At 32.9% G+C, this 23,363-nt stretch overlaps 4 protein-coding genes across 4 annotated transcripts; 1 reads left to right on the top strand and 3 right to left on the bottom strand.

The window, feature by feature from the left end:
• Positions 1-8,414: 8,414 nt before the first annotated feature.
• LOC108852750 (probable aspartic protease At2g35615) lies at positions 8,415-10,196 on the bottom strand. Its single transcript, XM_018626237.2, has 2 exons — positions 9,337-10,196; positions 8,415-8,855 (listed from the first exon to the last, which is right to left on the bottom strand). Exons 1-2 carry the CDS (start codon positions 10,155-10,157, stop codon positions 8,435-8,437), a joined length of 1,242 nt encoding a protein of 413 aa, XP_018481739.1. The 5' UTR covers positions 10,158-10,196; the 3' UTR covers positions 8,415-8,434.
• A 774-nt stretch (positions 10,197-10,970) lies between these two features.
• LOC108854774 (uncharacterized) lies at positions 10,971-16,791 on the top strand. The gene is made up of 19 exons (XM_018628425.2): positions 10,971-11,181; positions 11,285-11,443; positions 11,562-11,789; positions 11,879-11,965; positions 12,069-12,158; positions 12,245-12,371; positions 12,763-12,863; positions 13,230-13,398; positions 13,514-13,635; positions 13,874-14,002; positions 14,094-14,192; positions 14,270-14,327; positions 14,425-14,500; positions 14,582-14,711; positions 14,797-14,954; positions 15,127-15,199; positions 15,283-15,474; positions 15,568-15,661; positions 15,735-16,791. The coding sequence occupies exons 1-19, from the start codon at positions 11,134-11,136 to the stop codon at positions 16,574-16,576; spliced, it is 2,982 nt and encodes a 993-aa protein (XP_018483927.1). The 5' UTR covers positions 10,971-11,133; the 3' UTR covers positions 16,577-16,791.
• A 59-nt stretch (positions 16,792-16,850) lies between these two features.
• LOC108854775 (basic leucine zipper 9) lies at positions 16,851-18,239 on the bottom strand. The gene is made up of 5 exons (XM_018628426.2): positions 17,994-18,239; positions 17,824-17,914; positions 17,553-17,724; positions 17,278-17,479; positions 16,851-17,214 (listed from the first exon to the last, which is right to left on the bottom strand). Exons 1-5 carry the CDS (start codon positions 18,222-18,224, stop codon positions 16,960-16,962), a joined length of 951 nt encoding a protein of 316 aa, XP_018483928.2. The 5' UTR covers positions 18,225-18,239; the 3' UTR covers positions 16,851-16,959.
• Positions 18,240-18,985: 746 nt separating this feature from the next.
• LOC108852272 (uncharacterized) lies at positions 18,986-20,477 on the bottom strand. Its single transcript, XM_018625779.2, has 2 exons — positions 20,222-20,477; positions 18,986-19,765 (listed from the first exon to the last, which is right to left on the bottom strand). The coding sequence occupies exons 1-2, from the start codon at positions 20,453-20,455 to the stop codon at positions 19,187-19,189; spliced, it is 813 nt and encodes a 270-aa protein (XP_018481281.2). The 5' UTR covers positions 20,456-20,477; the 3' UTR covers positions 18,986-19,186.
• Positions 20,478-23,363: the final 2,886 nt, after the last annotated feature.

The raw sequence follows: 23,363 nt of genomic DNA, 5'->3' as shown, positions 1-23,363 counted from the left end.
TATTATGTCAAAAGACTCGGCCTTTTCTCACTGCACGGCCTTTCCACCATCCACTAACAAAATCTTGTACATTTCTCAAAATCTTTATATATCAATCGATTCCCTCAACCTAACTTATTAGATAGTCATTTAGCCTTAATATATTCGGAGCAGTCAACGAATATAAAGAATACTATTAACATCAACATATACATGGCTTGTTCCAGCAGTTTTCTAAAATCTAAATTTTGGATTTTCGGATCCAAATTACAATGCTACATCTTTAGAATAAAACCTGTTTTGTCAAAAGACTTTCCTGATATTTGTCGCAGAAAGACACGTGGGCAAAACAAAAAAATCAAAACACATTATTAACTCCCATAATAATTTCAAGACCCAATTTTCAGGATCGAATAACAGGTGAATCTTAGGTTTTGAAACTGTAATTTGATCTACCCGTATCTCATACATGGAATTTGTTAACAGTTTATACTTCATACAGATTAATATCAACACATAAATAAGAATTCAATATATTACTGTAAATTTTGTGAAAGAAACCTCATGGAAAGGGAGAGGGTATATGATGGTGCGCGCATCGGTCCCACTGCTTTCAACCAGATAAATATTTTACTCCTTTGGATAAATATTGAAAGTCAGAGAATTATTTGCATTAGTGGTGATTGGCTTATATGCTATATATATAAAAGGGTCAATTTGCTCTATATTCATAGCAAGTAGAAAAATCAAAGAAGTAACCATGTATGACTTTTATGGGGAAGTGTGTCTGTTTACCACAAAAGTGGACAAGAATCTCCTTTTACGCGCGTGATCGTCTGTTTGACACATTGTGCACAATTAACTAACTATACTATACTATACTATTTTTAAAATAGTATAGAAAATAAATTGATACCAATACTATAAAAAGATTATATATTTGGTTAGTTTACACTTATATTTCTATTATTCGATTTTACAATAGAATGTAACACATTAACATAATATATAACAATGTTACTTATTTCTATGTTTGGAAATGATTTCGGAAAATCTCCTATAGGCTCCCTTGATCTTATATACCCCTTTTCTATAATTTTATTTTTGATCAGAACCCAAAATCCCAAATCAAATCCTCCCTCATCTTCAAAACTATACCCTAACCCCCCCCCCTCCCCCATGGATTAGTGAACCCATGGGCAAGTATTTAACTTCTGCACCTTTCAAATTTGGAAAATCGAATAACTCTAAACCCTGAAACCTAAACCCAAACCATATACCCTAAACCTTATACTCAAACCATAAACCCAAAAGAGGAAGATTTCCGATTTGTGAAGAAGCTAGTGGCATTGTCAATAAATTTGAGGGATTAGTAAAAAACCACCATAAGAAGTAGAGGAGAAGATGAAACATACTATACTACAATCATTAACTAGTATAGTCGTCCAATGTAAGAGGATACACCATTAGCAAAGGGATGATGGAGGTGATGAAGTAGGGGGAAAATACCACAAAAATTGGAGAAAAATAAGAGAGAGTGGGAATAGGTGATGAAACAATGATTGGCGACATTGCTGAAAGACAAGACATAGAAATTATGTAACAGTACACATCATTGTGTACTATTCTATATTTATCAAATAGTATAGTTCGACGTAGTGTATACAGTTCATTTTCTACACTAGCTCTAAACCCAAACCCTAAACCCAAACCATATAGCCTAAACCAAAACCCTAAACCTAAACCCAAACCATAATCCAAACCATATACCCTAAACCCAAACCATATACCCTAAACCCAAATCCTAAACCCAACAATGTATCCAAACCATATATCCTAAACCCTAAACCCAAACCATAAACCCTAAACCCTAAACCCAAAGGAGGAGGATTTCCGATTTGTGAAGAAACTAGTGGCATTGTCAATAAATTTGAGGGATTAGTAAAAAACCACAATAAGAAGTAGAGGAGAAGATGAGACATACTATACTATAATCATTAAATAGTAGAGTCGAGCAGTGTAAGAAGATACACCATTAGCAAAGGGATGATGGAGGTGTAGTCGGAGTTGATGAAGTAGGAGAAAAAAATATCCAGAAGAATTGGAGAAAAAGAAGAGACGGTGGAAAGAGGTAAGGAAACAATGATTGGCGGCATTGCTGGAAGACAAGACATAGAAATGATGTAACAGTACACATCGTGGTGTACTATTCTATATTTTTTAAATAGTATAGTTCGACGAAGTGTATACTGTTCATCTTCTCCACTAGCTCTACGCATCCTCTGGTTCTTAATCCCATATATATTGGATAGTAGTAAAATTGTAAACCCAAACAAAGATATGAAGAAAAAATCAAACACTTGGTCGATATGATAATTATACGTCGTGTAACGTACGGTTTCATAAACTTGTAAATAATCATTGAATAAAAGAAAAAAAACAAAGATCAAGTGAGAGTGAGAATGAACAGGAATAAAGGGTAATTTTTGTCATTATACATATTATATAAAGAATATCGTAGCACTCCGTTCACTATGGTTACCGTCTCAATTCTAATTGTACTATAGTCATGCGTCCAAATTTCCCTATATAAAAAGCAAGAAAATCGTATAAGGAGAATATAAAAAGAAACATGGCAGATATGGATTAGATATTGAGAGCTGTACTTCAGTTTTACAGATTTCTGCAAACAGTAAAAAAAGTTTTATCAATGTTTTAGATATATTCATGCACTAGGTGATTTACCCGTGCTCATGCACGGATCTAAATAATTATAAAAGAAATATACTATAATAATTGATTGCTATATATTTTAATTTTAAATTAATTTGTAATTTTATGCATTATATTAATAATATTACATTACTTTAATTAGACATATGATTTTAGATATATTATATTTAGTTGATTTTTTGTACAGTCGATTTAGTTATCATCTAGGTATATTGGATTGCATTTATTTTTCTAAATTCAACTATAATATTTTTTATTCTAAATATGTTAAAATTTTGATTAATTTTCTTATTTGCATTTAGATTGGTTGTTGTCTTCCTTAATTTTAATATAATCTATTATTTTAGATATAAAATTGATTAGTAAAGCCACTTATATTGTGAGTATGTTGAGTCACATATATTCTTTCATATTCAAATTGAAATATAATTCTTTTTATTTTTTTATGTTTTATTTGGTCAGACTAATAAATTGAGTATCGAGGCTCCGTTTAGGAAAAATCCATTTGATAATTAATATATAATATTAATATATATAACTAATTTAATTTAAATTAATTTTATTTATCGTTTTAATGTGCATGTATGATCATAATATTTATCAAATTATATATTAAAAACAAATATATATATATATTAGAAAATAAAACGATGATCATTAGGTAGTTACATACATAAGTAACTGATACATTTTTAGAAGCTCATGAACACATATCAATATTTACAATAATTAAAATATTTTATAAATTCAAAATAATTTTATGTCTTAGACTTATTGAAAGGTAAACTAAAATTTGATATAAATTCTAAATAATTTTATGTCTTAGATTTATTGAAAGGTAACCATATACATTTTGTATTGTTTTAAATTATGTTTTAAAATAAATAATATTTCTTTTTCTAATATCAAGATTATCTTTCTAAAATTTGTTTTTATGAAATCACATTATATACAAATATATATTTTCATCTAAAAACAATAGATATAAAACAAATATTTTATTACTTCAAAAGTATATTTTATGTTATTTGAAAATATTTTTAAAATAGAATATTACTATCTTGTGAAATTTCCTTTTTAATGAAATCATATTATATATACTATACTTTCGTTTTTAAATTCAATTTTTTAAATTTATAAATGTTTCCTTTTTAATATATATGTTATATGGAAAATTTTAAAAAAGGAAACTAAATAAAAAAATAATAATAGTATTTAAATGTAATATTTTTAATTTATTAAGGGTATCAATGTAATCAACCATCGTGAAAGTTAACGTGAGTACGACACATAGGAAACTGACTTCTCAAATAATATTATAGAGATGTATCTAAATGTCTACATATAATGTGCATATATAAGGTGTATTGGCAGTTATTCTCACCTAATAACACCTTCATGTTTAAATTTTATAACGCTCGTCAGTTATACATAACCACTAGATCTTGATCCGCGCTTTGGAAGCGCGGAATATTTTACGATGAAAAATTTCACTAATAACTTAACAAATATTTTGTTAACTTTTAAAGAGTGTGTATTTAAAATATTTTTGTATTTAAATGAGTGTTTTTAAATTCATCCTGATTGTGATTATACCGGTTAATCCGGAGATCTAACAATTCAATTTAGTTTTTTAAAATATTCATATTAAAAAGTCACTAAAACCCGAGACTAACCGATTGAACTGATGGATGACCGATATGTAATCTAATTTGATTGAAATTGTAATAGTTTCATAATTTGTAATCTTATAATCCAAATTTTAAAGTTCATTATTTTGTAATTTCTGAAATTATGACGTTTCTACAAAATTTTAAAGAGAAAATGATGGATATAAAATAACTAAGATTAATTATTGTATTGTTTGGAAACATTGATAGTAGTATATAAAATATATTGTTTGGAAACATTGATAGTAGTATAAAGAAATAAATATATTGTTTGGAAACATGGATAGTAGTATAAAGAAAGGAACATTAGTGATTTAATGTAAGTTTAACTATAAAGTATAAATGTGTATTTAATTTAAAAACTTACAAAATAAATGTTAGGTCCAACAGAATGTTTCTGTTTTAATAAGATAGATGTTCAATAATAGTTGAACAATGTTTTTTTTTTCTTTTGTAACACCAATGAAACAATGGTTATAATTAGAAATTTATCGAATCCCCTATATATTATTTTAGGAGCATTAGAATTAAGTAACCTTTAGTTCATGTGTGATTTACATCAATGTCATTTCCTACGTGTCATCACCACATTCTCTCTCAAGATCTATATTCAAAAACCCTTAGTTAACTAGACTAATTACACTAACTGCCATTGGTCACTATATTATAATTTATTCCTTATTGACTAACCAAAAATACAATGTCTACAATTAATGTTTTGTCCTTATTGTTTTCTATGTACTATTACACGGATTATTAATCATGATGCATTTGATTTACTCATCGATGAATCACTGAGATTTGAGTACATCTATTATATGGTTTCATTCTTTTTATTTGAGAAGTATTTTTTAATATTAACTTTATGTTCATGTGTTATTAACAAGAATGACATTTCATATGTGGTAACACCATATTATTTCATGTTGTATATTTAATAACAAAATCAAATCAAATATGCGTCAATAAAATATTAAGTTATGCTAAATTATGAATATGATCGCATATAAAACTTTAGTTGATAGTATACCATGTATAAATATGACCACACATTGAATTGTTTTTTACGTTAGACTAATTTGTCACCAATACGATTTTGAGTCTACACTTGATTAGTTTTTTGCCAATCAAATTCGGAAACATGATCAATTAGAGATTCTAGAAATAAATATAATCAGTGGATTAGAATTAATGCAAATTAAATGTGAGATTTGAGATTTTTTTGAGATTATATACATAAATAATTCCTCAAAAAGTTACCTCGCATACAATTAATTTCAGAAACATGACCAATGAGTGATTAAAATCTTAATTACATAGAGAAATCAACTCGTCTACAATTTAAATTCGGAAACATGATCATTAGGGATTCTAGACATAAATATAAGCAATCAATAAATTAAAACTTAATGAAAATTAAACTATCACTTTGAAATTGTAGACATAAATAAATTTCTATAAAATTTACCTCGCCTACAAATAGTTTTGGAAACATGATCAATCAGTGATTAAAATATTAATTACATAGAGAAATTCACTCGCCTACAATCTAAATTCGGAAACATGATCAATTGTAAAATCCTAGACATAAATATTATCAATCAGGGGATTAGAATTTAATGCAAATTAGACAATTAATTTGGGATTATAGACAAATAATTTCATATATATGTTACTTTGCCTACAATTAGAAACCAAAATATGATCAATCAGCTATTAAAATCTTGATTACATAGAGATTCTTCCTCGCCTACAATTTATATTCGGAATACTATATATATCTTGCCTATCCTATGCCCACACCTCCATCACAACCCAAACAATTTCAAAAGTATCATTAAAAAATGCATAATAATAAATTTCTTTGTTTATTTTTATTTCTTCTTAAATTCATAATAAATTTATATATTTCTTTGCTTATTCTTAAAGTTTTTTTCCATACAATATAATTCAATGCATCTCTCTAATTACACAAACTTTTATATAAAAAATTAAATAAGCTTACATTATATTAATCTGTGCATTATAGTTAAATATTTTATTATATCTAATATTTGTGACTACTTTTAACTTTCTATTATCTATTAATTAAAAGTAATAATCTTTTTAATATATTCATCCTGCGCATGGCGCAGGTTATCACCTAGTAATTCTTTATAAAGAGGACTTGACTTCAAAGACTGGATTACGGTGGGTCTAGTGACATTCCTTACTGCTCAAAGAATATTAGCATAAATTAACTGGTGTTTTGGTATTACTGGGTTCGATTGGTTGATTGGTCGGTAATGAAAAAGATAATAAATATAGTTTTACTTTCAGTTCAGAAGATTCGACTACGTATATATACATAACATAATACGTATGTGTGACAAAAAAACATAATACGTATGCTTAGTTAACGTCGATATAAAAGCTGGAATGCTAGGGCACTAGAAGGGCTTAGTATTATTAAACTAAACGGCTAATATTTTAGAATGAACATTCTATCACAGAACTTTAACATTCATTATTTACATATAAGATAAACCTTGTTAAATAAACAGAAAACCAGAGAGAAATAGAACCTAAAAGGTATGGCGGCCGCCCGCCAACAACGCACCGCCCTTATCTCCTAGCATGTATAATGGTCGGGTCATGTAATATCTAAGCTTCAAAGCAAAGATAAAAATAATTGAAACGACTTTTTCATAGGGGAAGTGATTGTTGTTTTAACTTGTTAATTATTTCTTGAGTCGTTTATATGGCATTTGAGTAACATATTCTAGAAATATTATTTATTAGCCTTAAGACCATCTTTATCGCAAGGACAATTTCAAGTCCCTGAAATAAAAAAAGCAAAGGACGAAAGAAGAACAAGAAGGACGATAACGAAGGACGACGAAGGACGTTTCTTGTTTAAGAACTTTTTTCCCTTGGTCCCCCTTGGTTTCTGTGATTTGTGGTCCCCCTCCCAACAAAGGACGCAGGAAGGACCTTGCGATATAAGATGGTCTAATAGACCATTTTATAACTACAACATATCCAATAATTTGACAAATTACATGAAACATATTTCTTTTCGCAAAACATTACTCGCTAACACTTCACAAGTGCTTTTGCATATTTGAATTACACGAAACATATTTTCTTCTAGACTAAATATTTCTTTATTTTAGCAACTGGCTAAATATTTCATGTGGAAACAAAATAATGAATTTTCTTCTTCTTCTAGAGATCCCATCTCTAGTACGTAAATAAACCTTTACACAAGCTTTCGGCAGAGAAACAAGTGCTGAAAGGTTTTAAAAATATACTCCGGACCACCTATTTTGGCCAGTGTACGTAGAAAAAATCCTCTCTTTTTTTTTTATCAACTAGAATAAATCCTCTCCTTTATATTGTATCTTCCTGTTTCCTGACCAAAAGTCTCATGGTAAGGATACTGATATGAGCATGAAAGAGTTTTTAGCTTTTTTATTCTACAACTTCAATATTTTAACTATCTATTTAACTGAAGATTTCTCGTCTATCTTCTACCAAAATCCGATATATACTTCCGCAACAATGTAGTATTTTTTATGTTATTAGTACAATTCGATAGATAATACTTTATGCATTCAAAGAAAAAGGAAAAAAATGAAAACAGTGTTTAGTTAGTAGTTACTCTATTTTGTTGAAGGTGGACATATATGTTGTCACACAAGCAGAAGAAGTTGAAAATATCATCTGCATGCAAGGATAATCGTTACAAAAGGAGATGGCAAATTAGCTGGTCAGGGATTCCATAAATTTTCAAGTTTCAACTTCGATATTTATGAAAAATTTATAGTCTTTATTTTGTGCAAATTTATATCATGTGCAGTACTCTGCGTCACAAGATGGGGCAGTAAAATATTCACCAATGTCTTGTAATGATAATGTATAAAAATATGCTACGGAAATGATGAAAACCACCCTCGATTTCAAATATTTGGAAAACAACTATTTATGTTATAAAGAGACTAATTAAAACTAAGACTACTAAAAAAAAAAAAAAAAAAAAAAAAAAAAAAAAAAAAAAAAAACTAAGACTACTAAATACCATCAACAAAATCCGCTAAACAATCTCTTTGTTGAAAGGCAAGCACCCTATCTGAAGTGTCATAGCCAACTACATAATCAACAAGTCCTGATGCTCCAAGCACATTCTTCTCATCCTCCATGGTCGATCTGACCAAAGCCGTGCAAAAAGAAGAAGGGCTGTCTCGGAGATAAAGTCCTTTGTTTGAGATCGTGAAGTTGAACCCTTGAAGATGTAAAGTGACTATGGGTAATGACTCTATCTCTAAGCCAACCTCGGTTGTGAAACACATTAGGTCGTTCACTTCATATGCAACCGTTGGTCCAATCTGCGTCATTAGCTCTTCCTTCACCTTCTCGTAGAGTGATGCCTCTAGACGCGTATAGTACGTGCCAATGTCTACTGCTATTGTACTAGTCTCGTTGCTTCTCATTCTAAGTAAATAATTGTTCGTGAATAATCCACAGAGAAAAAGAAAAGAAAAAAAAAGGCTTGGTAGTCTCAAATTTTATTTATTCAAAATATTAAATAAAATTTATAAACGTAATTCATTTTTAACTATATATATATTTGTATAAATTATAGTTATAAAACGTGTAAGTTTGTGGTTGCAATCTGAAAGGTAGAATTTTAAGAATTTTATTCATTTTTTTCTAACATTTGTCAAGAGCTATATTCTATTTCTTACAGAAACAAAATACAACCTAGATATATATATTGCAACAATGTAAATGGAAGGTTTCAAAAAAAAAACAAAAAAAACAATGTAAATGGATATGTGATTATAAGACATGCGACTCGCGGAAGTTTCTGTTAAGTTAAATCATGTAGCCCTTACGTTTTCTATTATTTGTTTGATAAACTCCATGCTAGCTACGTTTTAACAAACAAAATATGACCAAAATATGTTCATACCTCTGTTCCTCAAGACTGATCCCGAGGAGAGGAATGTGATACGAGTAAGAGTTCGTCTCCGTCGTATCTAACATTGGAACCAACATCATATCGCCGCCGAACTCAGCCGCTGATCCGAGACGAATGTAGTTACGAGAGCCGGCGGAGGAAGGCCATAAACAGTGAGAAAATCTCGTGACGCGAAGCTGAGAAAGGAGTGATAAATGATGAGTGGTTAGACTCACTCTCCCGTCGACGCCACCTCCGTCGTCCTCCGGCGTCACACGATTGCTAGTCCCGCAGCCAAAGACAAACCCACGAACTACGGAGAGAGAGTTTTCTTGGTCGGTGATGGAGGAAGTCAACTGGAGGGTGTCGGAAACGAGGTAGCCAGCGCTGAAAGAAGAGACATCGTAGCGACAGGAGTTGGAAGGAGTGCAAAGAAGAGAAAGAGAAGTGGTTGTTCCTGGTGTTGTTGTGTTATCGTGGGTAGTGGCATTAGGGGAGAGGATAGGACATAGAGAAGAGTTGGTGCAGGAGATTGGTGAGAAAGTGGTGGAGGATTTTCGGTCGTATCGTCGGGTTGTGTCGGAGAGGGAGCATTGGTGTTCATCATCATCGCAAGGGTCGCATTCGAGGAATGTGAGATGTGTGGATGAGTCTAGCTTGAGGTTGAAGTTTCGCGTTGGGGTCCCAACGGTGACTTCGACGTAGAGATTGGACTCGAAGGGTAAGAAGAAACCGTTTGGTTGTTCGATGGAGAGATCATCTTCAAGGCTAGAGTTGTGAGTAAGTAGAGTGAAGAGAAGAATAAGGAGAAGGTGTGGCATTGATGAAACCATGTTTTTTTTAAGGTTACTTCAACTTTTTGTATAGTTTAATGCTTCCCAAAGTGAGTTATTAGCTATTTATATATATGTGAGATATGATATCATATGATATGATAATTCTTAATTACTTAAAACCGAATATAATTTTTTGTCTTTGTTCAGCAGTACTATTGCACTGCATGAGATTGTGGTTTGACATGTTACCCCCGGTATATGGTTGCAAATATTGAATTGCCTAGTTTTTCATAACTGTAGTTAATTTAATAAACCCGACTGACAATATTGGTCAGAACTAAATATGCAATTACTTCCAATTCTATAAAATCCAACTATATTTAAAAGTGTGTGATTGTATTATAATTTCAGTTAACATATTTTTAAATCTCTAACCATAAATAATCAACCATATACTGTATGTATAAATCTCTACCCATATATAATCAAACATATATGTAGTAGCATTTATTGGGTGGAAAATTGGTATGAGATAATACAATACATACTTAATAATTTACGTAGAGTAGTATTAGATGACATGATCAATAAACACACATTCATGTGGCATGTATGGTTTTTATATGATGTGGGTAGTAAACGCATCTCGCGTGATTGGTGTGGATTAGGTGAACGTAGAGACTCTAAACCGAGCGGAGGAGATACGTGGCCCATTTAGGATCATCAAAACATGGCGTAATGGGCCTATGACGCATGAAAACAAAAAAAAGCCCAAACAGAATCTGTATGGGTCCCATAAGAATCTGCGGTTCCAGATTCATTACTTCGCGGGGACTCTTTCCTTTTACTTTTTGTATCCTCTCAACGACACGAGACACTCAACGCCAGAAAAAATATATAAAGCATGACGCGTTTCTTTTTTTTTTTTGTAGATTTTGTCAAGCTCTTACGTTAAAGCTGCTCTCTCACCTACTTTTCCAAAAATGATAAATTGAGTAATCTAATTGACGAATCTGATTCTGTTTTTTCTTATATGAGGAACTCGCAATTTCGCAGGAACACTTCTGGTTCATCATCCCAGGTAACTTTTTTTTTCCAATTTCTCAATTTCACGATCTGGGTAATCTGTAGTTTGCGAATTTATAATCGAAAGGATCTCTCTTTTTGTGAATTTGGTTCTGTAGAACAATCGGTGGTGGTCGGTGGTGTTATCGTATTTCGTCAGACTGATAGCAAGTATACAGAGAGTGTGGAGTAAGTTTGTATCAATGGGTTGGGGAAACATTTACAGAAGGAGGATGAAAGTCTTCTCTTTAGCTATAATCATTTACCTTGATTATAAGGTATAAAGCTTTTTTTGAATTTCTTTCTGTTTTGATTGTTTGTTTAATTAATGTGTATTGAAAGGTCTTAACTTTTTTTTGTTTTTGTTTGTTTGTTTTGTTTGTGTGGTGAGTGAAGAGTGTTCAGCAGAGAGAGAAGTGGATTAAGAAGTCTAAAGTTCCTGCTTTGTGGGAGAAAGCTCATGAACGTAATGCCAAGCGAGTGTTGAATCTGATCGTGGAGTTGGAAGGGCTGTGGGTGAAGATGGGGCAGTATCTATCCACTCGTGCTGATGTTCTTCCTCAGGCTTATATCTCTCTTCTCACTCAGTTGCAGGACTCTCTACCTCCTCGCCCTTTGCAGGAGGTTGTTTAATCAAAAGCTTCATAAGACAAATGTTGTTTTTAATATCTGGTTTTGATGTTCTCTGATGTGTGGCTACATTGTTTTCTCAGGTTTGTCGAACCATTGAAAGAGAACTTGGGCACTCCATGGAAGTTTTGTTCACCGATTTTTCTGACGAACCTTTGGCAACTGCTTCGGTAATCTCCTGAAGTCTGCTTCTGCGTGTGTTGCACGTGTATCTTCAAGCCCACAGCTCGCGTACTTTTTTTTTTTTTTGATAGTGAGCTCTCTGTTTTGTAGATAGCACAGGTTCATCGTGCTACTCTAGCTAATGGCCAGGATGTGGTTGTTAAAGTTCAGCATAATGGCATTAGAGAGATTATTTTGGAGGTCAGATCTTTTTGTATTGTTTTGAAGCGTTTCAGATGACTGTTGAAAAATTTCCCAACCACTTTTCTCTAATCGTTTCTTAACAGGACTTGAAGAATGCAAAGTCCATCGTTGACTGGATTGCTTGGGCAGAACCACAGTACAATTTTAATCCCATGATAGATGAATGGTGCAAGGAAGCTCCAAGAGAACTAGACTTCAATATTGAAGCTGGTATGCTTCACTTGCATAGTTTTTTTTTTGTGCACCAACTTGCATAGCTAATTAATAGTCTTAAATATGCACAAAAGCTTGCTTTTCATCTCCTTCTATGATCAAGTTTTTGAGATGGGATAGTGATTCTGAGATAGACGTTGCTGGATGTATATTCATCTCTGTTAATCTTTATTGCGTAGTTAGGTTGTCAATTTTTTTTTAATGTTGGATTATGCATAATCTTACCAATTTAGTCACACTTTATTTTTATTGTGTGTCGAGATAACAACATGGCCAAAAGGGCAGTATATTGTGTGTCTGAATTCCTTTCCTAGAGGTTAATGCTTGCACGTCACTGATAACTGCATTTCTGAAATTTTTCCCTTTTTGTTCTGTTTCTCAACCGCAGAAAATACTAGAACCGTATCCAGGAATCTTGGGTGCAAGAAGACAAATGATGAAGTTAGAAGTGACAATCGGGTTGATGTCTTAATTCCAGATATAATTCAGGTTCTTATCTCTAGTGCTCTTTTCTTACTCTGAAGTGCACGGACATTAAAAATGTTCATATGCAATCCTAAGTCTATGATGGAAACACTAATCCTCTTAATGAGAATCACAAAAGACTGTTGGTAATGCTGTATTATTGTTTCTCTGACGCAGCACGCTTTCTATATATAATATGATATTGCTTAAAGATTGCATAGTGGACGAATGTAGCCACTCTGTAACACAGATTGTCTCAGATAATCTGTGCAGACTTAGATGCATGCAGCATTGCAAATTGATGACTTTAGAAGCTGAAAGCTGCTCATTTCTTCTTCTTTTTTTCCTGCTACTTATGTCTCACTTCTCCTTTGTTACTCTAAATGACAGTCGTCTGAGAGTGTGCTCATTCTTGAGTACATGGATGGAATACGCTTGAATGATGTGGAATCTCTAGATGCTTTTGGTGTGGATAAACAAAAAATCGTTGAAGAGATCACTCGTGCATATGCCCACCAGATATATGTTGATGGGTTTTTCAACGGTGACCCTCATCCAGGTATGGTCTTTGACAAGAAACTTCTGTCTGGAGTTTGCAAATCATTTTCTTCTGTCTTGTAACCACCATGCTTGCTTAGACATCTAGTTCTCATATACTTGTACTCTTTTTGCAGGAAATTTTCTTGTTAGTAAGGAACCACCACATCGCCCTATTTTACTTGATTTTGGGCTTACGAAGAAACTTACACATCCCTTGAAACAAGCACTGGCCAAGATGTTTCTAGCATCAGCAGAGGTTTGTAAAGTTTATGCAACACACTCTCTTTCTTTAACCTGTCTTAACCAAATATTTTTTTGTGGGATATTAGAATGATGGAAATGTTCGTTAACAAAATTTAAACGTATTAAATAATTGAATGAACATCAAAAAAAAAAAAAAAACTGAACCAATTATGCTCTGGTCATTTGAATATTACATGTTTGTAAAACTATAGGTTGGTCATAGTTTGGGTTTTAACCACTTAATGTAACAGGGAGACCAAGTGGCGCTCTTGTCTGCCTTTGCAGAAATGGGACTGAAGCTGCGGCTCGATCTGCCAGACCAGGCAATGAGTGTGGCAAGTCTCTTCTTCCGATCTTCAACTCCATCAGATGAAGCTCTGGTTAGTAAATTTTACTTCTTCGTCTCATAACCTTGCTTTCTCTTTTGGGTAACTTTAGTGGATCTGCTCTTACCGATATCTCTCTTTATAGAAAACTCTGAAATCCTTGAACGATCAAAGAACGCAAAATATGAAAGTTATACAGGAAAAGATGCAGCTCACCCCGAAAGAAGTTAAACGCTTCAATCCGGTAGGCCTAAATTTCTTTCAAGTATGTATAAGCCTTGTTAATGGCCAACTTTATCTAGATGAAACCATTTGATACAGGTAGATGCATTTCCTGGCGATATTGTCATTTTTGCAAGGGTCATTAATCTACTCAGAGGTATGGTGTGTGAATCATACTATTTTACCTCATTACATCAAAAGGAATTTGCTTATTCATAGTAATTTACTGTTTGTTTTACTTGTCGACTATTTAGGACTTTCATCAATTATGAACGTTCGGATCGTTTATCTGGACATCATGAGACCATTTGCCGAATCTGTTCTGTTGGGGTAAGACCCCTTGGAGTTTTTGCAGCTCATTTTATCTTCTCCTTGTGATATGCCTCGTAGGAGCATAATGTGACTTTGCAGGAGTATCAGTCGAGGACCAACTGTAGACACTTCTTGGATACATGACTCGCCTGTCCATTCCGATGTAGAGTCCAAACTGAGGAAGCTGCTTATTGAACTTGGGAGTATCCAGAAAATACTTGGAATTCAGGTGGGAAACACTCTTTTACCATATGGCTTGCAGGCAGCGTTCATTATGTTTCTACGTGTTTTCTAACTCGGCCATGTTTATGTAGGTATGTGCATATAAAGATGGGAAAGTCATTATTGACACTGCTGCTGGAGTACTTGGAAGATATGATCCTCGTCCAGTTCAACCCGATAGTTTGTTTCCTGTTTTCTCTGTGACAAAAGGTGTCACTGCCGGCATGATACACTGGCTTGTCGACAATAGGTGGGTGACAACATTACAAGCTTGCAAAAGTTTCCTTGTGGTCTTTTCATGCATCCGAGATTTTTAATCAGCTCCAATTCTTACATATTGGTCTCATTATTAGTTCCATTATCTCGTTTGCAGAACTCATGTTTATTCAAACGTTAGTAATGTTTAGTTTTTAATGATGCAGAAAACTCCAGTTTGACCAGACTGTAGGAGATATATGGCCAGGGTTTGGATCAAATGGAAAAGAGAGCATAAAGGTATAATGAGTTACACTGTCATTGTAATCAAGTTGCAATATTCATGAGATATTGCTTTTTATTTGTGTCGTATTGTGTATCAGGTCCATCATGTGCTTAACCATACGTCTGGGCTGCACAGTGCCTTTGACCCTATAGGAGAAAATCCTCTGCTTATTTGTGACTGGGATGAATGTTTGAAACGGATTGCTAATTCATCACCTGAAACAGAGCCTGGCAGTCAGCAGACTTATCACTATCTCACGTTTGGATGGCTATGTGGTGGAATCCTTGAGGTAAACTAATCATGTCATTTATTGTTAACCTGTGTATTTAAGCCTAAAACACAAGCAAGGCTCTTTACTTTGTTGATGTCAATCTTGAAACAGTATGCTTCTGGAAAGAAATTTCAAGAGATCCTTGAAGAATCCATTGTAAAACCTTTAAAGATTGATGGAGAACTGTACGTTGGTATCCCCCCAGGTGAATAACAAAACATTATAAATTAGGCTACCAGCTTTGTTAAGAACTATCTGACGTCTCAATTTTTTTGTAGGTGTTGAATCTCGGCTTGCCACATTGACGCTGGACACCGACGAACTAAACAAGCTTCCTTCCATTGCTAGTCAGCCTGAGCTTCCTTCGACATTTCAGCCTGTGAAGATCTTTCAAATTGCAAGCAACGTGCCAGTCTTATTTAACACATTGAATGTGCGTAGAGCTACAATCCCTGCAGCTAATGGACATTGCTCGGCTCGCGCTCTTGCTCGTTACTATGCAGCCTTAGTAGATGGCGGTCGAGTGCCACCGCCACATTCCTCTTTATCCCAGCCACCACTTGGCAGCCACACCCACGTTCCGAAATTCTCATCGGTAAATGACGCAACGAAAAAGAGAAAGGGTAAGGAGATGGCAGCTACAGAAAAGCTTAAACCAAAAGATCATAAAGAGAAGAGGCTCTATGACGGCAGAGAGTCAAATACAGAAAGTTTAGCCAGGCTAGTCAATGATACTAGCAGTTCTGCTGGCAAAACTGAGATCAGCAGCAATGATCAACAAGATGATATTCACAATATGTTTAGCAATTCAAAGATCCATGATGCTTTTATGGGCACTGGAGACTATAGTGGCTTAGTACTTCCTGATGGGAAGTTTGGACTTGGTTTTAAGCGCGTCACTTCACAAGATGGGTCTCTAGTTGGTTTTGGACATTCGGGGTTGGGAGGATCAACAGGCTTCTGTGACATCGAAAACAGATTTTCCATTGCAATAACGCTCAACAAGATGTCTATGGGAGGTGTTACGGGTAATATTATCAGGTTGGTTTGCTCAGAGTTAAATATCCCCTTGCCTAAGGACTTCTCTCTTTCAAGTGGTATGGATCCTGTAATCAACTAAGGTTGGTTTTCTATGTAAGTTTTGTCTGCTCATGTTACAACATATAAAAGTGGTCCTTAGAATCACCTCAGATATATAGCTTATAGACATTGCTGGAAAGTATAGTGTAATGATCAGTGGAATGTAATGTATTTAATACATTTTATACATACACATCTATAACCCAATATTATCATTTTCTGGATTAAAAGTATATGTTTTATACCCAAACCTGATGTCTATTGTTTTCGTTTTTCTAAGTTGATGTATATGTAACTGGGGGAAAAAGAGAGGCTTGTAAAAGAAACTTGCGTTCAATAACGAATATAAATGTTTCTAGTTTTATAATGATAACACATACATGAAAGTTTCAGAGTGATCGTTACATATTGTGAAGAAGAGGGTCATGGCCAGATGTCTGAGACGCAGCTAACAGCTTCGCTGGAAACATTACCAAGTCCAGTGCTTGAGTTCTGTCCAGAAAGTGTGATTCCAGGTAGCATAGATTGGTCGCTGTGGACTGTAACGGCGGGTGAGGTACTTCCTGTGTAGTGCAGACTGTTGGTAGACTGTGGTGATGGACGTAGATGAGTTTGCAGAAGCTGATTCAAGCTGCTAGTGAAGGACCCTCTAGCTACCAAATCTTCTGCTAGTTTCACCTGTAAGCTACTTAAAATTAGCACATTTCACTTTATTAAGTCGTTCAAGGTGATGGATGATACCTTGATTCTGAGAGTTTCAACATCTGATTTTAGGATTCTGTTATTTGTTCCAGCACTACGAAACAGTTGAGTTGCGTCAATGAGCTGCTTATACAGTGTTGAGTTCTCTCCTTTCAAAGAATCAACCTGAGATTCAAGATCTGCCAACTGTTCTTGCTTCCTTCTCCTTGACCGCCTTGCGGATTCTCTGTTTGAGTACATCCTGAGTTTCACATCACAGAAAAAGAAAGTAAATGAACACATCTAAACTTTGTATTCCATTTGCAACAACATACCTTCTCATACGTTTTAGAGCATTGGGATCATTAGTCATTTCAGATTGGCCAGCTTCTGTCTCTGCATCTTCTTCATCTGAACGATCATGAGTAGATACACTCGCGGTTCTCCGAGCTCTCCTCCTTACCTCAGGTTTATTAGCTGATACTGGACTATCAGCTGACAGATTTTCTTTGCAGATAAGAGCCATAAAAATGAAAAAATTATTACTCTAACAACACTTTGTTACAAAGAACACATGGAGCTCAAATCAAAGAGACCTGCACATACCGCATATTGAGGACTGTGCATCAAGTAAAAATCCAGCTGGAATCAAGCTCTCAGATAACAAATGACTATCTCTTACCTCACCAGTGTGATCCTGCAACCAAAAAGAAATGCCAAGACTCTATACTACAATCTGTGGATCTAATAACAGTGACAACTGAAGAAAGACTAACCTTGTTCATGGGAACAAAAGAAGGGTCTAGAGGGTTTGTGTCAAGACTAGATTCTTGTCTTGATAAAGCAGAGGAAGACAAGACCTTAGTGAGATACTCTTGTAGAGCCAACTCAGAAGCACTTCTCTTCATACCAGTGTCTTTAGCTGTGTGACCATCCATTTTTTTTTTCTCTCTATATGAAATTTGGTGGGAAAAGAGAGGAGGGGAAGAGTAAGTTGTGATAGACATCTTCTTTATATAACACTCTCTCTTCTTTACTAAAGTTGAAAAAGCTTCTTAGTGGTGAAGCAAAATCAAAACTGCTTTTGTCATTCAAATCTTTTACTTTTGTGACAGCAATAACAAAAGAGAATAGTAAAGCAAAGCCTTAAAAAAAGAGAGAGAGATCTTAAGCTCTGTCAACAGTTTTATAGAAGGTTATATAGTACCAATTATATGCTAATGATAACCTAAATCCTTTAACTAGAGAAGACTAACTAAGGTAGCCCGAGACTGTCAATATATTCTTTGAATTGATAACTAATACTATGGATCCATAACAAATGATTCATCACCTTTCACCAACAATACTATAAAAAAGGAATTTTCCGGTTACTAGCAACACAATATATGCTTCTTCTCTTCTTTCATGCTTTTGTTTTCTCTTACTTTTATTCTTATGCTTTTGAAAAGCAGATCTAAGACCATTTTTTATACATCATTATAAATACTTTTATTTCTCTATAACGTTGAATTAACTTTTGGGTGTAACACAACTTTTCTTTTGATCTGCGATTCCTTTAAAAAGCTAAAATATTTTATAACAAAACAATTAAAAAGAAAAGACTAGGAAATGTATCTTAAAAAAAAAAACCAAAAGTTATTTAGATCAGAAAATAGAATCCAAAAGTATTCCAAATTATTTATTTAAAGTCATTAACTAGAACATTCCAATCAAAAGAACTTCTTTTTTTTTCTTTTTCTTTTTTTCTTAAATTTACGATCTACAGTACTGATTCACTATAGTAAATAATAAAACTCGAGCTCAGTTCTTGTAATGACATGCATTATGAATAACAAAATAAGTAGTGATACTTAAAATCACCATGTTTAACTATTTAGGCGATGATAGATATACCATTTTCACATTTGAAAAATGTGTATATTATCATTTTCATATTGTTTTCCAAAATTTCACATATGGAATTGTATTATGCATCATCACCACCACCGTTTGGAGTCTCAGAGGCGCGTGGACAATCCACTATACGTTGTTTCTCTTTATTGTTGCCGAGTGACACAAAATCCACGTGATAAAGAGTAAGCATCATCACCAAAACGCTCAAGAACACGAGGATGGGACCAAAGATCCATAACATCAGAGAAAACCCTGCGTAGAACAACCTGTTGCCTACCGTGCTGAGAAAGAAACCCTTGTCAAACAACTCGCTGACGTACTCAGACGTGAGGAACAAGTCACCAGAAGGATTAGGGTGTAAGTTAGGGATGTTAACGAGCATGGCGACTTGGTTAAGGAAGCGGATAGAGAGAGAATGAGAGAAGAAAGAAAAGATGAAGATTGTGAGAATCGTTAGGTACTTGACGGCTATGGCGATATCTCCATGAGCACCATAAACGGCGTCGTTTAGGGGCTTCTTGATGCTGTAAGTGCTGCTTATGACTGCGGCTAAACCGGCACAGAGGAGGATGCAGGTCGTAGCCATCAGTGTAGCTCCCATTACTATGTTACGGAGTGTTTGTACCGTTAAAATGTTCATCTTCTGATTCTCCTGCCAAAATTATACAACAAACATAGCTTTTAAGTAATTAGATTACAACTTTATTTTATATAAATTTTAGGGCATCATTAATGGAGAAACACTCTCTTGTATTTCTAAGTAAAAATATTCTTTAAAAATAAGATTAATATTTTTAAATAAACCATTTGGCATGTGAGTTTCTCAAAAATCTTAACTGAGCAAAACTATTCTCATTTCTCATTTCTCTCTTCACTTTTTATGTTTTAATATTATTTTGTTTTTGAGAGATTCATGCTGGCAAGAGATTACAGCATTATAGGATTTCAAGCTGAAAATCAAGACTAGTTTTCACACGATCAAGAGTTCGGTCTATTCCTCATACCAAAACTCTAATCAGTAAGATGATAATCACGAGATTACTATGACATTTGAATTAAGGTTGTATATATTTGGGTAAGATCACCATCGAGATGGATATATAAGAACCTTGATCATAGCGGAAATCCAGAGTCGGCGGCCGCGAGAGTTAATGCCGAGGACGGTGGAGAAGGGCTGGGTCCGAACCATGAAGGATAAGTAGATGTGGTAACAAAGCATCATCACAAGAGCTAATGGCACAAGAATCACGTCTAAGTACCACTTCTTCCATTCCATTTTGCTATCTCTTTTTCTTTTTTTCTCTTCAACCTCGTCGATTTCGTTTATCTTTTCTGTCTCCATATATAGTGAACGTAAATGAAAATAAATAAATTTGATTTAATTATTAGTTCCTTCCACCCTATGTTATTTCATTATGAATTTGTTATCAAAATAAAAAAAAACTTAATCCAAGATTAATCACATGATAAAAAATGAAGCGAATTCAATTCCGTCAACATCTTAACTTGGTAGCATTGCAGTGATACATCGTGTGAACGCGTGACGTGAAACTGAATCCTTCTTATAATCAAATGGAACGTACCAATAAGATATACGGAAGTATAACCAATTATGCAAAATAAGAATTGGTTTCCCTTAGTATATCCAACGATAGAATCTTATTCCAGAAATATAAGTGATGTTCGCTCAAAACAGTTTTCAATATCTCTATGAAACATAAATACAATAGTAAAACGGGATTACATTAAATAGCGAAACGTAAAAGCGTTAGCTCACTTTACCCAAATTATTTATTGATATCAGTTACTACAGAACCAAACTTCACACTTCACAGCCAAAAATGCTTATTACTTCCCCTGAAAATAAGATCAACAAGACCTAGACATTGAATGGTTACCTGCTAGGGAGGCTAGGATTTCTTAATCTTTTTCTTCGTAATTAGATGTTGGAAGGGTAATTTTTTTTTGTGAATATATTATAAATAGACGTTCTATTACAAGAATCCTATTATGTGAATACGGGAACCTATAGAGAAGTGACAAGACCATGCACGAGGTGCAATGCCAGCAAGTTGCTTCATGGAATCTATAAACTCTTAGCTAAGGAAGGGTTCATAAATTAGTAAGCTAATTTTGTTACCCTGTTTAACAAGCTAATTAAGTTAGTTAACGGAACAGAAAAGAAGGTATGACGAAGCTACACATACTTAAAAAACATTAATTTTTGAAGGCGACATGCAATAGGCACGCATCTTTTATTTTTAGTCACCTCAATCGTGTGTATGTAAATTATTAAGTACTTACGCAACTTTAAATTCGTCTAATTCTCTCAGCTGGTGTGATGAATGTTATTGATATACCATTTTCACGCTTATAAACCTCATATATTTTGGACGTGATTTTTAAAGAACAAAATATGACATAAAAATGAAACATCATACTAAATCCTTTTTGGCGTTTTATAACCATTGTATCCTTTAACAAAAAAAAATAACTAGTGTATCCAGTTACGTATATATATATCTATTTTATTAAAACAGAAGTACAAAATTAGATTAACCCTTATTTTTTCACTATATTTACATTATCATGCCACTGAGGTATTAAATGAAGTTATATCTAAGTATGATTGCATTTTCCTAATTTAAATAATATATTTAAGCATTTAATGTTGTTTACTAATTTAAATAATAGATTTTCTTAATAAAATCTTAACCAAAATATATTTCCTAATATATTTCGCATTGACATATTAAATATTTTTAATATTTATTAGTAATAAATAATAAAATAAAAATTCACACATCATTATCAATTTATATAACATATAAATAATATATAAAATATTTTGTTTCATATATTATTAGCATAATACTTCCATATATAAGTCCAATTAGTTATAAATATAGGATTTGTTTATATGATACACTGTGATATAATAAACTATTAAATCACAAAATATAATTATTTTAAAGTAATAAATAAAATCGTTATGTTTTAAAATGTTATATTAACAATTATGTAATACATTTTAATTTACAAATATATATATAGTATACTATTAGTACAGAGAAAAAAATTAAAGTGAAAGAAATATTTATAATATCACGGGTCAAGCTCTAAAAATAAACAAAAATAGCGCAACATTATTTTTCTTCAACAAATTTATTTTAATAGAAATTGTAGTTCCAAATATGGTTATATATTTTATGTATTTATAAATTTATTTTCTTTGTTTTTGAGGGATGCAAAGATGTTTGAATTGGAAAAAATTATGACCCACCTGTATATTATTTTAATTAGAAAGTTTAAAATTTATATCAAAAAAATTAATTTTAATTTTTATTATAAAAAAAAAAAATTCCAATTTAAATTTATATTTAAATATTATAAAACATCATTTAATATTAAAATAAAATTAAAAAACATAAAATAAATACCCGCCCGGTCGGGCGGGTCAAGATCTAGTATTAATTAATATACCCGACTATTCCAATATTCTACTATTTAATAATCAATAGTCATCCCATGGGATTTGCACATCTTATAGCCAGGGCTCAAATTATCTTGGTGTCGCAATGTCTACAATCTTTAGAATATTTGATTGCTACCTTCTACGTATATACATGATTTCTTGTTGTACTTATTTAATATTATAGATGACCACATTCTATTGCAAAATAAGTTTTCTACAAGTTTAGCATCATGAGTCCTACTGTCATAGGTTTAGAGTTAGCGCCGTGTTCAAAAAATATGAACTATATATTTAAGAATATAATGAATATATAGTTTTATCTATATATAATTGAAGTTTCTCTTCAAATTATAAACTATAAGTTTAAAGTATATCTAAAATTTTGAAATTTCAAACCAAGTTTATATATTTTTCTTGAAAAGATTTTAAATATTTTTTTTACTTTTAGATTCGGATCATGTTCGACCGTTCCAATAGCACATGTCATTAGACTATCCTATTTAGAGTTTCATGACTAATTAATAGTTCGGTAAAAATTGATTGCGTGCACTGAGAAGGTGGTACACACTAGCTAGCTTTAGATAATAGCATAGCATGTGTTGCATCAATGATTTACTAAACTATGTATTGTGTTAGTGACATTGTTAAAAACGTAACTTGCTTCATATATAAGAATATGTCAATTACAAAACACTCATAGAATATCTCCCCTGAATATCTCATCAATAAAAATAAGAAAAAATGAAAAATGGAATTTTTCAAATAAAATATTTTG

This window comes from Raphanus sativus, chromosome 4 (assembly GCF_000801105.2).
Source record: "Raphanus sativus cultivar WK10039 chromosome 4, ASM80110v3, whole genome shotgun sequence".
Classification (NCBI taxonomy): Eukaryota; Viridiplantae; Streptophyta; class Magnoliopsida; order Brassicales; family Brassicaceae; genus Raphanus; species Raphanus sativus.
The sequence above is the reverse complement of the archived record's forward strand: the minus strand, read 5'-3'. Positions and strand labels throughout refer to the sequence as shown.